Raw genomic sequence first — 14,404 nt, 5'->3', positions numbered from 1 at the left:
AAGACGAAAAAGCAAACAACAACAAACAAGAAGAAATCTTTAAGTGATCAAACACTTTTCCAAAGTAGTCTACTGTACCAAGGTAGGGTGGCTGTCTGACCCAATGATTGCTCAGTCAGATGGCCCACAACATTGATAATTTAAATGTTAATATAGAATAGAATATGAATATTGATTGTCATTCATATTTTTTATCAATAATGATAATCGGAATAGAGGAATGTGACACAAAATTAAGTAATAAAATACACGTGGACAAAATTGTTGGTACCCCTCGGTTAACGAAAGAAAAACCCACAATGATCACAGAAACAACTTAAATCTGACAAAGGTAATAGTGAACAAAATTTCTATGAAAATGAACAAATGAAAGTCAGACATTGCTTTTCAAACATGCTTCAACAGAATTATTAAAAAGAAATAAACCCATGAAACAGGCCTGGACAAAAATGATGATGCCCTTAACTTAACATTTTGTTGCACAGCCTTTTGAGGCAATCACTGCAATCAAACGATTCCTATAACTGTCAATGAGACTTCTGCACCTCTCAGCAGGTATTTTGGCCCACTCCTCATGACCAAACTGCTCCAGTTGTCTCAGGTCTGAAGTGTGTCACCTGTGATGCTAATTAATGGACACACCTTGATTTAACATGTCCCTCTGGTCACATTATTTTCAGGGGTACCATCATTTTTGTCCAGGCCTGTTTCATGGGTTTATTTTTTTTAATAATTCTGTTGAAGCATGTTTGAAAAGCAATGTCTGACTTTCATTTGTTCATTTTCATAGAATTTGTATTCATTATCAGATTCAACTTATTTCTGTGACCATTTTGGGTTTTTCTTTCATTAACTGAGGGGTACCAACAATTTTGTCCTCGTTTGTATAATCCATTAAAGTTGCTAAATAATAATAATAATAAAAATCCCTAGCAATATTGCTTGGGAAATATGATCCAAACGTGTATTAATGTCAAGTCTAAATAGACCATCAGTGTCCCACAGACTTGGTTCAGTTAGGTTTTTAGCATTTCTACTGCACAGATTAACTCTGCTGTGATTACAGAGAATCTCAGGTTGTATTTCCCCTTGGTTTCATCTCTGCTGCGCCGCTAATTCAGCCTCGTGTCAGAGACTGTGTCATCAGGGTGTGGACGCGCAGAAGGCGGGGGCCGCATGACAACTCTGCACAGAGCCTCGGAGGCTATAAAGAGCCCGCTTCACCTGCTGCGCACTTAGGTCGACCCGGTTCGTGTTCCGTTTCGCTTATCGAACTGACAGTCGGTGGATCCCTGTGATTGGCTGAGCTCTCCCTCAGCCCACCCACCGCCGACTGCAGGGACTCTGCTTTCCTTCCTTGCCTTGAGTCTGGGACCTGTCCCCGGGGCTGATCGGAGCAGAGCACACGGAGAGCGCACCATGGCAGCTACGCACAGCAGCGAGTACAGGGCCTACCTGCGAAACACCATGGACATCGAGGCGGGGCAGCAGCGCTTCCCGCCGGTTCCGAGTTCGGAACCAACGTACCGATCGCTGCTTATCGGGACCCTGGCTGTTATGGGATTGCTTCAGGTGGCCTCCAGCGTCGCGATCTTATTGCACCTGACCGGGTATCTGCAAGAGGTAGGCGCACAGCGTCACACTGCGATCGGGCTCTGATCCCTCCTGCGAAACATTCATTGACTCCAAAGTGAAAGAAGTTTGGCTCAAACTCTCGTTTGCAATTTTACAGCCAGTTCAGACAGTCCGACGAATATGGGCTATTTGCGCGACTCAACATTGCCATAAAGTGGGAGATAAGCTGCCCAGCTCAAGCTTTATGAAGCTGACGGCATGTTCTCTCAGAAGTGAAGCAATCCACTCCTGTTCAGAGATACACGCGGCGTAAATCTGCAGCCACCGTTGCAGTTTGGTGCGAGCTTGCCTTTCTTTGAAGACTCTGCACACACACACACACACACACACACACACCGAGCCTGATAGCATCGCACGAACCCTTGAAACAACTTTCCATGGAAGATGTGTGACTTGCCAGTTATCTTTTGTTGCAAGGTCTCCGCTGCACTCGGATGACATCTAGCAGGCGTCTTCAGCGAAGACAAGCCCTGTTACGTGTCTTGTTTGCAGACTGCAGATGTTTTCACTTGAGGCTGCCGTTTCTCATGCGCATGTTTACATGCCATCAGCGGCTTCCAATTGCCATTTATGAGTCACGAGTTGTAAACTGTGGAGGATAAGCAGAGCTGTTTTTCCAGAGAGGTCTGGCTGAGTTCAAGTGCTTTTAACTTGTTGCTCATGTAAGGAATCGAGTATCAGAGTTCTTCACATGGCTGCTCACCAGCTCTTGATTGCCCTATTCTAGGCTACATGTTCTGAAAAATAGCATTTATGTAGGTTCTGCCGGATTGTCTGCCTAGGTTTATGGAGGTTCTGCAGATGAATTACTGTGTGACAGAACAAGAAAATAGAGCAGACTGCATGTCCGCTCTGTCAGGATCCCCTGAGTTCACCTGGAGGGCGTCTGTCACACTTCTCTGTCAGAGTGGTTCCAGTGTAATGGTGGCAATGTGCTGGAAGTGGTGAGCTTTCCAAAAAGGAAGAGGGGGAACACAGAGGATGGAAGTTCAAAAGGTCTTTCTGGATTATCATGCAGGATTTAACTCAGTTTGGCACTGTTTCTTTTGGTGTGCTTGTGTGTGTGCGTGTGTGTGTGTTTGTTTGGAGTCCAGACCACCATCTGCCCTGGACACCTACAGAACATCCTGAAAGTGGGAGAACAAAGCAGGCCTATCCCTTAAACGGGATGAGCTGATCCGAGTAGAACAGATTAAGCTTTGCTTGATGCAGTGGAATGCAGAGAAACGTGGAAAATAACATACAACCTCACTGACAGCCCTGCTGAGGATTGTCGGGGATATTGCTTCCTCCCACGCATGGATGTCAGAGGCAGATAAGATTTTTTTATTCTACCCTCAGCTTTCTAACCTGGCCTGTATCTCTCTCTGCAGGTAGATCTCTCCCCAACACCTCATCATCCCATAGAGGTGAGTTGGGCTAACTTTATTTCCTTATGGCTTACAGTGCCTTGCAAAACTCTTCTTACCCCTTGAACTTCACAATTTGCCACATTACAATTACAAACGTCAAGGAATTTTATTTTGATTTCATTGGATACAGCAACACAAATTGGTAGAAAACGTAATGCATGGTTTTCTATTTGTTTTACAAATAAAAATCAGAGAAATCAAATAAAATGGAGTGCTATCAATTACAATTAATCCACATATGTGTAGTTTAATTTGAGTATAAATGCAGCTGTCCTGTGAGGCCCACAGAGGTTTGTTAGAGAACATTAGTAAATAAAACGCATTATGAAGACCAAGGAACTCATTTGAATCAGAAATAATTTGTATTTCTAAAATATACCGAAAATTATATATCCTTGCACTTCATAGTTGCACACTATTTTTACATTAGTTGTCAAATAAAATCCCAGTAAATTACATTAACATTTATGGTTGCACTGCTTCACACAAACACCTACCGGTGTTATACAGTAAATATTATCAGAACGCTAAGGTCTTGAAATGCCTCCACTATCAGTTTCTGAGCCAAACATAGCGTCCCACAGGCCAATTTAGCTTCGAGAATGATTTCAAGCACACCAGGTTTTCCTTCTTCTCACCGTCGAAGGAGGAAGTACAGTGGATTTACTCACAATGCTGCCTGTTTGAAAGAGTTGAATTAGCATCAGCAGTTTTTGAAGTCATGATTTTCCCACGAGTGTGTTTCCTGTGAAGCCAAGCACAAAACCCCCAGCTGGACACACAGGGCTGGAGCGAGGTCAGACCGCAGCAACACAAACACCTCCACGGATAAAAAAAGGGCTTCTCACTTAGGATTTTTCCTCAACTTCAAATGATCGGCTCCTCGTGCTGTGTGCTGGACAGTAAGTTTGCAGCCTTGGCTATAAGTGAGCCACTCGCTGGCGTCAGTGGTCGCACTGTTTCTCTGGCAATCATTTGTAGCATCAGATACTAAATTCTTAAATGCTGAAGTAATTTTTTAAACCTGTATTAGAAGCTCTTGCCATTTCTCTGCATAGATACTGCCAACCAACAGCAAAACTCATCAGGAAAGTGCAACAGCTCAAAAAAGCTTTACTTTCCTTGGTAATTTCCGATGAAGTTTTATGCTTGAGTTTGCCCCGGGTATCCCTGGTGGAGTCCTGAGACAAGACACCCATCCTGTGTTGGACTGGGGAGCTCGTTGTCTGGTTACCCACAGAGCACAGGAAGAAATTGTTCTGAGCTTCATGATGCGTTAGGGGGACACTTGACGCTCACCGTGTTGAGTTAGGGGTCAGCACTGAAGCCATGCATGGAGTTGTTAGAGAGTGGGCCTTTAAGGACGGCCGTCAGCTCGGCCTCTCTGATGGGAGACGGGATATGCAGACTTGGCCTGCTCGGTGCCCGGCCTGTGGTCGGTGGTGAGAACATAGGGATATGGATCAGCCACAGCTCATGATCTGACTGTTTATAATGTGCGGAGATCTGTGGCAGAAGTCTGCTGGGTTGTGAAACACAAAGAGACAATCTGCTTTGGTGGCCGAGCTCTGAGTGAGAGGACTTTTGTTCTCGAGTAGAATCTAAGAAACCACTCATCAACATAATAGACATGTTGAATGATGTATGTGGTGAGTAGTTAAAAGGCTGAGTTGAAGCCTGCATGCACTGTGGTGATCCAGGACAAAGCATGTGCAACCAAATCAGCTGTAGCTGGGTGCATTTTCCTAGAGAGACAGCTCCTCTTCATGTAAGAGCATTAATCCTGAGTTTGAAAAGAACAGAGGCTGCGATTTTGTTTAGACTACCTATCACAGTGCCTTGCAAAAGTATTCATACTGCCTACAAGTTACAACCATCAACTTCAATGTAGTTCATTGGGATTTTATGTGATAGACAAATGCAAAGTAGTACACAGTTGTAAAGTGCTACATGAAAATTCAGTGGCACAACTGCCAACCAACCAGGACATGGCGGTTAACCCTGAAATTGACAGTCAGACAAGGAAAGTGTGATTCAGAGAAGCAGTGGGCCTATAGTAACTTTGAAGAAGCTGAAGAGATAGGCGTTTGTTGTGCATTCCAGAGGACAATTTAACTATTTGTTGTGCATTCCAAAAATGTGGCCTTTTAAAAGAAAGTAATTAGCCACAAGCCATTTTGGAGACATGGCAAACATTTGGAGGTATTTTCATCAGAAGAGATCAACATAGAACCTTTGCTCTATATTCAATAATCAGCAGCATCATGCTGTGGAAATTATTTTCGTCAGCAGACAGCAAACCTGGTCAGAATTAATGGGAAGATGGATAGAGCTAAATACAAGGCGAATACAGCCAGAATGGCCCAGTCAAAGTCCAGAGCTAAATTCAATTGAAAATCTGTGGCAAGATTTGAAAATAGATATTCACAGATGCTCTCCATCCAATCTGACGCAACTATTTTGGAAAGAAGAAGGGACAAATCTGGTAGAGACATACCCATGAAAACAGCTGTAAGTGCAGTGAAAGGTGGTTCTACAAAGTATTCACTCAAGGAGGCTAAATACAAATATGTGCCACACTTTTCACTTGTTAAGAAAACATTTTTTTTCTTCCATTTCACATATGAACTGCTTGAGTTGGTTTATAACATAAAATCCCAATACAGTACACTGTTTGCAGTTTAAGATTCCAGCTGTAACTAGAACATGAATAATTTAGCAAAGCACTGTATATCTGTAACTGCAAATCACGAGAGATCGTACAAATCAGCATCAATTAGAAGCAACTGTTCCTTAACCTTGGCTATATACTCACACTCCCAAGACGCTGCTCTGTGAAACTGTTTGTTTAGCAAATTGCTTTTGGAAGACTGACGGAGCTAATCTCAAAGCTGAAATCTGTGCAAATTTTTCTGGACCTGTGAACAAATACTAAGAGCAACATTAAATCATTGCATTGTTGCCAAACCTTGTTAACAGTGTCTCTGCTAACATGGTTTTTGAACTAAATGTTTGTGGTTTATAGTGCTTAAAAAGCATTAATCCTCTTATCTACACTTTCCATTCCATCCCATCTTTTCATTAATGACTGAGTTATGCTGAGATCACTGTGTCAGGATTCCTAAAATTACTGGTTTGAAGGAAACTACCCTCAACTCCATACAAGTTAAAACATCTGTAGGGATGTAAAAGCAGCCCAATCTGTCAGTCAGATTTTGTTTCTTCAAATGTGAGTAAATGCATTGAAATGGGACGTTAGAAATATTATTTCATTCATTCACTCACTCGTGGTCTCTTGGGTAAACTCAATCATGTAGGTAGAAGCAGAAATCAACACTTCAGCCTGTTTTGTTAATCTCTTGCCAGACGTGTTGGAGAGTATGCAGCTCCTGCACTCTAAGTGTTTACTTGCTTGGAAACCATGTTTTTGTTGAGTGTATATGCTCAGTCTTGCCTGAAGACAACCCGGGTCAGTCCAAATACAGTTTGTGTCAAAGCTCAGTCACTCTGAAAAGTTCCCCTCGATACAAGGCCTCCAGCCGTAAACACCACCACGGATGTAGTAGGGAGTTAGCAGGGCAGACAAAGAGGGAAGATGATATATACAGACATATAGTCCATATGGACGCCCCTATGCTTAATGTCTGCATGTACTCCCACATGGAGCCATACAAGCAGCCTGTCATTTAGAGTGAAAGCAGAGCTAAGCTGTGGTAGTTTATGTCCAAATCTTTTTGTTGCTTAAGGAAAAACCTACTTGTAATTGTAGGTTTCCAAATTACAAACTTCAATTGTAATCAAATACATCAGGGCACACACACATGTACACAAAGCAGACACAAGGAATGGTTTTTGACCTTTCATAATGTTTGCTGAATTAGTCTTTGCTTTTCTCTACAGGAGATGCAGACTGAACCAGTGCTAAATGCCCTGAAAGACCCGAGAAAAAAAGGGCGGTGCAAACCTCCTAAAGACGCCATAAGCCCATCAGCCCATCTACCAATCAGAGCGCATCAGGATTTCCCTAAGAGTGAGTTGAGATGAAGTAGTATGTCTTCCATGACTTTTTTTTAAGAAACCTGCAGTTTTAGCGCTGACAGCAAGTACACAGACATTGTCCACATGTGGTATTGTAGTTAGGGTAGCTTTAGGTACATACAGGTCCTTCTCAAAATATTAGCATATTGTGATAAAGTTCATTATTTTCCATAATGTCATGATGAAAATTTAACATTCATATATTTTAGATTCATTGCACACTAACTGAAATATTTCAGGTCTTTTATTGTCTTAATACGGATGATTTTGGCATACAGCTCATGAAAATCCAAAATTCCTATCTCACAAAATTAGCATATCATTAAAAGGGTCTCTAAACGAGCTATGAACCTAATCATCTGAATCAACGAGTTAACTCCAAACACCTGCAAAAGATTCCTGAGGCCATTAAAACTCCCAGCCTGGTTCATCACTCAAAACCCCAATCATGGGTAAGACTGCCGACCTGACTGCTGTCCAGAAGGCCACTATTGACACCCTCAAGCAAGAGGGTAAGACACAGAAAGACATTTCTGAACGAATAGGCTGTTCCCAGAGTGCTGTATCAAGGCACCTCAGTGGGAAGTCTGTGGGAAGGAAAAAGTGTGGCAGAAAACGCTGCACAACGAGAAGAGGTGACCGGACCCTGAGGAAGATTGTGGAGAAGGGCCGATTCCAGACCTTGGGGGACCTGCGGAAGCAGTGGACTGAGTCTGGAGTAGAAACATCCAGAGCCACCGTGCACAGGCGTGTGCAGGAAATGGGCTACAGGTGGCGCATTCCCCAAGTCAAGCCACTTTTGAACCAGAAACAGCGGCAGAAGCGCCTGACCTGGGCTACAGATAAGCAGCACTGGACTGTTGCTCAGTGGTCCAAAGTACTTTTTTCGGATGAAAGCAAATTCTGCATGTCATTCGGAAATCAAGGTGCCAGAGTCTGGAGGAAGACTGGGGAGAAGGAAATGCCAAAATGCCAGAAGTCCAGTGTCAAGTACCCACAGTCAGTGATGGTCTGGGGTGCCGTGTCAGCTGCTGGTGTTGGTCCACTGTGTTTTATCAAGGGCAGGGTCAATGCAGCTAGCTATCAGGAGATTTCGGAGCACTTCATGCCTCCATCTGCTGAAAAGCTTTATGGAGATGAAGATTTCATTTTTCAGCACGACCTGGCACCTGCTCACAGTGCCAAAACCACTGGTAAATGGTTTACTGGCCACGGTATCACTGTGCTCAATTGGCCTACCAACTCTCCTGACCTGAACCCCATAGAGAATCTGTGGGATATTGTGAAGAGCACGTTGAGAGACTCAAGACCCAACACTCTGGATGAGCTAAAGGCCGCTATCGAAGCATCCTGGGCCTCCATAAGACCTCAGCAGTGCCACAGGCTGATTGCCTCCATGCCACGCCGCATTGAAGCAGTCATTTCTGCCAAAGGATTCCCGACCAAGTATTGAGTGCATAACTGTACATGATTATTTGAAGGTTGACGTTTTTTGTATTAAAAACACTTTTCTTTTATTGGTCGGATGAAATATGCTAATTTTGTGAGATAGGAATTTTGGGTTTTCATGAGCTGTATGCCACAATCATCCGTATTAAGACAATAAAAGACCTGAAATATTTCAGTTAGTGTGCAATGAATCTAAAAAATATGAATGTTAAATTTTCATCATGACATTATGGAAAATAATGAACTTTATCACAATATGCTAATATTTTGTGAAGGACCTGTAGTCAAACCCAAAATCCATCCATCCATTTTCTATACCTGCTTCTTGCTGTAAGGCAATAGTGGTACCAACTACGCCACCCTGTAGCCCTCAAATCCAAAATGTTTTTTAAAGACCAACTCTTCCAAGAGCTTACGTATGACCTTTGTTGGTCCTACAAGAATTTCCTCTTCTGTTAAATAACTCCAAAGGAATAAACTACTTCCATACTGACCCATGTACATGTCCTAGTTGTCCCATCAGTTTGCTTTTTTTAGACTTTATCCACACCACAAAACACACTTGTTATTTCCCATTTGGACCATTAGATTTAAGTCTTAGATGTTTCCCAGCTGTTTCTGCTCAGTTACTTGAGAATTCAGTTCAGAAATACCGTGACTGGAGAATTGTATCCAGAAAAATATTGTTTAATTTAAAATTCTCACTTTTAGCTGTTTCAAAACCTGTATCAGAATTGGGTATTTGTCTAGACTGGCAGCTGGAAACTTATGGTTTTAGCAAAGATGACAGTGACAAAGTCCATATAGTCCAGATCCCGGTTTTATGCATGATGCTTTTTCAAGTTGGAACCATGGACAAACTAGTTCCTTTCAGGTTTATGACTGTTGTAGGATAATAAACAATGGGTAATTGAACGACTTATACGTTTAGTTTGTGTTTAAGGTTAGACTTAGGGGAATGGATCAAAGTTACAACTGGTTTTAGGATTTGGGTACGACAACAAATATAGTTAGCAAAATAAGTAAATAAATGTGTTTGGTTGATTCTTTTTTTCTTTGTTCCAACAAGGGTTCTTAGCAATAAATCATATTGTGTTGGAAAACGCATTGGTGTGTGGGCTACACCATGAAAAACTTGCCAAATCCTCTCTGTCAATGTCAAACAGCTTTTGATGGAGGCCTTGTGGTGGTGTGCCTCCCTCACTGTAAAAACAATTTTTGACATCATTGGAGGCAATCTCGATGCAGATATTGACATAAGATTTAGAAAGCAGTGCAATCCCAAATAAGTACATTTGGAAAATAAACTTTCTCATCTGAGATGTCATTGCTGACTATCTGCAGATTTTGGGAGTAGAGAAGATGGGATGGCCTGCCTGCATTTCTCATCACCTCATTGAACACTTGTGGGATCAACCTTGGTGTGCTGTTTGCACCAGAGTGACCAACACACCCACATTGGCTGCTTGAGACAAATGCTGGTGGAAGAGTAGGATGACGTCCCACAGCAGTGTGTGACCAGGCTGGTGACCATTATGAGGTGGTGCCAGGCTTTTGTGGTTCTCCCACACACTAGTAAGGTGTCTGGTCATTAAAAGACAAAAAGTGTTCAATTGCAACTATGTCTTGTTTCTTCAAATCTCCATCATCTAATCTAGTAAACTACCCCAAATAAGAGTCAGTAGTAGAATAAGCTGTCCGGCATTGGCAGAGAAGAAGTTTTTTATTGGCTTAATCTGCATACTGAACTTTGCTACTCAACTCACAAAGGTTTTTTGCTTACATATTTGGCACCATTCCAAAGGGAAATAAACTGCCTTCCAACAGTATTGGATGTATTGCCAAGAAGCATTGCTACAAGAAAGAAATGATAGCACTAAACACAAAGTTCCTTAATTTGTTTTGAAGAATTTATGAACCTGAATGGGATTGAGAGTGAGGGGCTGAGGACCGTGTGGCATGAGAAAGGCACCTGCTGGCAGATACTTGTTTGACTTATTGTAGCCATAATTGAAGCACTTCAATCAGTGTGTTGGAAATAAATCACATCTAAACGTCACATGGCATCAGCTTCTGATGAAGTGTTTTCAGTTATGTGTTTACTTTAGCATTTTGTTCACCTAACAACTCGTATGTGGTTTTTGTTTGTACTCTGAAGTAAAAATATGAGTTCCAAGAAAAATAACCTGGAACACTCCCTTAGTGTAGAATTCCAATTTGGATCATCCCGGCCAACTCGACCTCCAGTATGGCTGCTGTGCTTATAAGCAGTGAACTGTTCTGTACATCATCAAATCTGTTCCATTCCCATACTGTTCAATTCCTGTTGGTGAACAGCTTCCCTTAGTGTTTAAATGCAGAAATTGCTAAGAAACACATTGTTGTTGGCTTGCTAATAGTAGATGCATAGTCAATGAGCCCAATTATTACATTCCACTGGTTTTCTAACATGCAACTTGAACAAATTTGTGTTCTAGGTCCAAGTGCTACTTTTAGGACGAATAGAACGCCACATAACTTCATGCAAATATAGTTGTTTTTTTTTACCCTTCTTACCTCCCTAACTCCATGGTAATTTGCCAGACACAAGCAGAGGAACTTCATAAAGCATGGTTTAAATGCTCAGAGAGAAGATTTGTTTGGGCCTGATCATGTGGTCTAACATTAACGTGTTTCTCTTGTTGAATTTCTCACCATTAAGTAAAAAAAATTACATACTGTTGCAGTATTCATCACATCTTGCTTGTAACCAACAACCAAAGGCTCTGTTTTTGTTTAGAACTTTTTTTTATTTGAACTAAGTGGTGAACCAACCAAAATCTCTTTTGTTCTTGTCGTCACACAGAGGATTACAGCATAATTAACATCAAGTGGGATGAGCAGCACGGAAACCTCCACAAAATGGGTTATCAGGATGGAAACCTGCTGGTGTTGGAATCAGGCATCTACTACGTTTATGCGAAAACCTGCTTCCGCTACTACAACATTAGTGGTCCAGATGAGGGCCATGAGGCCAGGACACGCGCTCCAAATGTTAGCAATGCCCAACTCATCCAATATGTCTACCATAAGAGCATCAAACAGAACAGCAGGAAGGTGTTGCTGATGAAGACAGGAAGCACCAAGCAGTGGAACAACATGAGTTATAACATGTACTGTGCCCAGCAGAGCCGAGTAGTTCGCCTGTTTGAGGGAGATACGTTGTTTGTCGAGGTATCTAATGCTTGGATGCTGGACCAGGAAGCAGAAGGGACGTATTTTGGGGCCATAAAGTGGGGTAACTGAAACTTTGTAACAGGGGGAGCAAACATGCTACTGAACATTTTTCTATCTGAACATTTTTCTATCGGAACCACTTATAGTTATTTGTGATGTTGAATTGTTAAACCAAATTTCGTTTTGTTTTACTCTACAATTGTGTTTGGTTGTATGTCGCACTGCTCTTCATCAAACAGGTTTCGAGTCTTTCATCAGGTGAACTAAACGAAAAAGGGTAATAACCTTTTTTTGAAAACATACCTTTTCAATTTTCAAGAGAGCATCCTGATTAATCATAAATAGCACTGGAAAGGACATTTTTAATGTGTTGTGATTGGTATGCCAATACATTTTCGTTCAGATTACACCAAGCGGAGAATACAGTTAGCAAGTGTTTATGCACTAGTTATACAAACAATAAGGGAAGTAAGGAAGTGAGTTTTTTGGCAGAGAGCACATCGAGGAAGGATTTATCAGCACTCAGTGTTGGAAAAATGTCCAGAAGAACACTGAGGTAGATGGGAGCTCCTGCTTGTGCTCAGAGAATTATTACAGTGTCTCAGACATTGCAGCGAATGCATGAATGTTTTCCTAAATGTTTCTGTAGTTTGAACAGGTCAACCTTACAGTAACTCAACAGATCAGTGGGAAATGAGCAGTCAGAGGATGATATTCTTATCTCAAGATTATTTTGTAGCCTTTAGTTCACATTTTTGAAGTAAGGTTCAGCAAAAGTAATTATCAGTAATAGTTCCCTTATCTGTTGCAGAGAAATGTCATGTCTCTATTAACCTGTTGAAAAAATAAGTACATCCTTGAAGTAGTAGTAGCTAACAAGCTAGTGAGATATATGGTGTAGAAGTCTGCGCCATTCACTGATTTGGTAAATCCGCTGATTATGAGTTAGCCAGAATAATTTTAAAACACCTATGAGACCTGGAAAACATGGGAACATACCATATTGGTACAACTAATGCAACAACGTTTACTGCATTCTTGGCGGAGCTGGAGCGGACTAGCAAGTTGGGGTGGGGGGTGAGGGGGCATGCAAACTCCATGCAGAAAGACCCCCTGCCGGGAGTCGAACTCAGGACCTTCTTGCTGCTACCAACTGTGCCACCGTGTAGCCCCTAGGTCAACCAATGTAGCTCTAATCAGGAACATGGATACAGTATCCATGTTCCTCAGCTGGACAAAACAACACCAGACCTAACAACTGTAGACTGTTAATATCTGCTAACAAAGCCTTATATCCCACTCAATACATTTTCAGTTCAATTTGACTTTAAATATCTGAATTCAGCTAAACAGATGGTGCATATCTGACTAGTTAGCTTTATTTCTAACAAACTCATGGGGATATGACTTTCTACTGCAGTTAAGCGTACTGTTACTGATAATAACTTTATACAGCCTTACTTCAAAAACATCTGAAGTAACCTAAACAAAACCAAAGACTCATCCAGTTTTCTGTCTAAAGCTGCCGTCAACTGCAATAACCTGACAATCATTGAAATCAGAGGAAATGACACCTGCTTGTTTTAATTGTGACAACCAAGAAGCAATGAAGATAGCTGGACTGTCTGACTGTAAAGGACATGGATGGACTGTTGTCCTCATGTCCTTAACAAGGGGAACCAAACTGAGTTTGGTTCAGCTTTTAACTTAAATTGAAATTTTTCATTTAACTCATCGAGGTAAATGGGAATATGCATTTAATATTTATTTATTAGCTAGAGAGGTACAGAGACAGGTCATTGTTAAAGTGATCTATCGGCTGTCAAATCATGTACAATTTATGTCTGTCTGACTCATTATGCAGCACTTAAAGTTAACATTAGACAGAATTTTGGTTTTTAAAACACGGGCTTTATTTCAAATTATATATTTATGTATCTTGATTTTTTGACAATTCTGTGTACATGCCTAGCCAAAAGCAACATGGATATATTATTTGTTCTACAAGACTGTAGCATACCTGTAAGAGCTTCATTGATAGATTTTTTTCCACATCCCGTTTCATTATTTATGTTTGTATATGTTTTAATAAAAACCTACTTTTGTAGCAGCGGTTTAAGTGTGTGGTTTTTGCAGTGATAAACCACACAGGAACATAGCAACATTGCAAAAGTACTGATGCCCATTGATTTTTTTTTCATGTTTCTTCAGCCACAAACTTCAAGGTATTTTATGTAATAGACCTAATCACAGGACAGCATTATTGTTAAATGGAGGTAAAATCTTTAAAATAGCTTAAGCTCAGTCTGATCAGATAGAGAGCTTCATTTTCAGCTCTTTTCCCCATATTTAGTTAGATTTAGATCACATGAGTATGATTCCATCTAAACTATTTCATTGTAGCTCTAACTGTATGATTTGGATCATTGTCCTGCTGGAAGGTAAACCTCCGCTCCAGTTGAAAGTTTGCAGCCTCCAACAGGTTTTTCTTACAGGATTATCCTGCATTTCATTAGCTCTGGCCAGGTTCCCTATCCTTGCTAAAGTAAAGTAGGTAACCTCTGGAGGCAACTGGTTGCACTGGATTTTATTTAGAGTTACCTGAGTAAAGGGGGCAAATGCAAATGTAAAAGTCACAAAAATAATAAGATACA

General features: G+C 41.3%; 1 protein-coding gene across 1 annotated transcript; it reads left to right on the top strand.

Moving 5' to 3' along the window:
* The first annotated feature begins 947 nt into the window (after positions 1–947).
* Positions 948–13,857, top strand: tnfsf11 (TNF superfamily member 11). The gene is made up of 4 exons (XM_047371614.1): positions 948–1,623; positions 3,009–3,044; positions 6,948–7,077; positions 11,380–13,857. Exons 1-4 carry the CDS (start codon positions 1,420–1,422, stop codon positions 11,817–11,819), a joined length of 810 nt encoding a protein of 269 aa, XP_047227570.1. The 5' UTR covers positions 948–1,419; the 3' UTR covers positions 11,820–13,857.
* The last annotated feature ends 547 nt before the right edge of the window (positions 13,858–14,404 follow it).

This window comes from Girardinichthys multiradiatus, chromosome 7, assembly GCF_021462225.1.
Source record: "Girardinichthys multiradiatus isolate DD_20200921_A chromosome 7, DD_fGirMul_XY1, whole genome shotgun sequence".
Classification (NCBI taxonomy): domain Eukaryota; kingdom Metazoa; phylum Chordata; class Actinopteri; order Cyprinodontiformes; family Goodeidae; genus Girardinichthys; species Girardinichthys multiradiatus.
This window is presented reverse-complemented; position numbering and strand designations above follow the sequence as displayed.

What these genes read in the sequence shown, in the direction of transcription:
- tnfsf11 (XM_047371614.1), top strand. Translation starts at nt 1,420, where the DNA reads ATGGCAGCTACGCACAGCAGCGAGTACAGGGCCTACCTGCGAAACACC. An exon ending in TGACCGGGTATCTGCAAGAG is followed by an intron (nt 1,624 to 3,008) that starts GTAGGCGCACAG and finishes CTCTCTCTGCAG; the next exon opens with GTAGATCTCTCCCCAACACC. An exon ending in CACCTCATCATCCCATAGAG is followed by an intron (nt 3,045 to 6,947) that starts GTGAGTTGGGCT and finishes TTTTCTCTACAG; the next exon opens with GAGATGCAGACTGAACCAGT.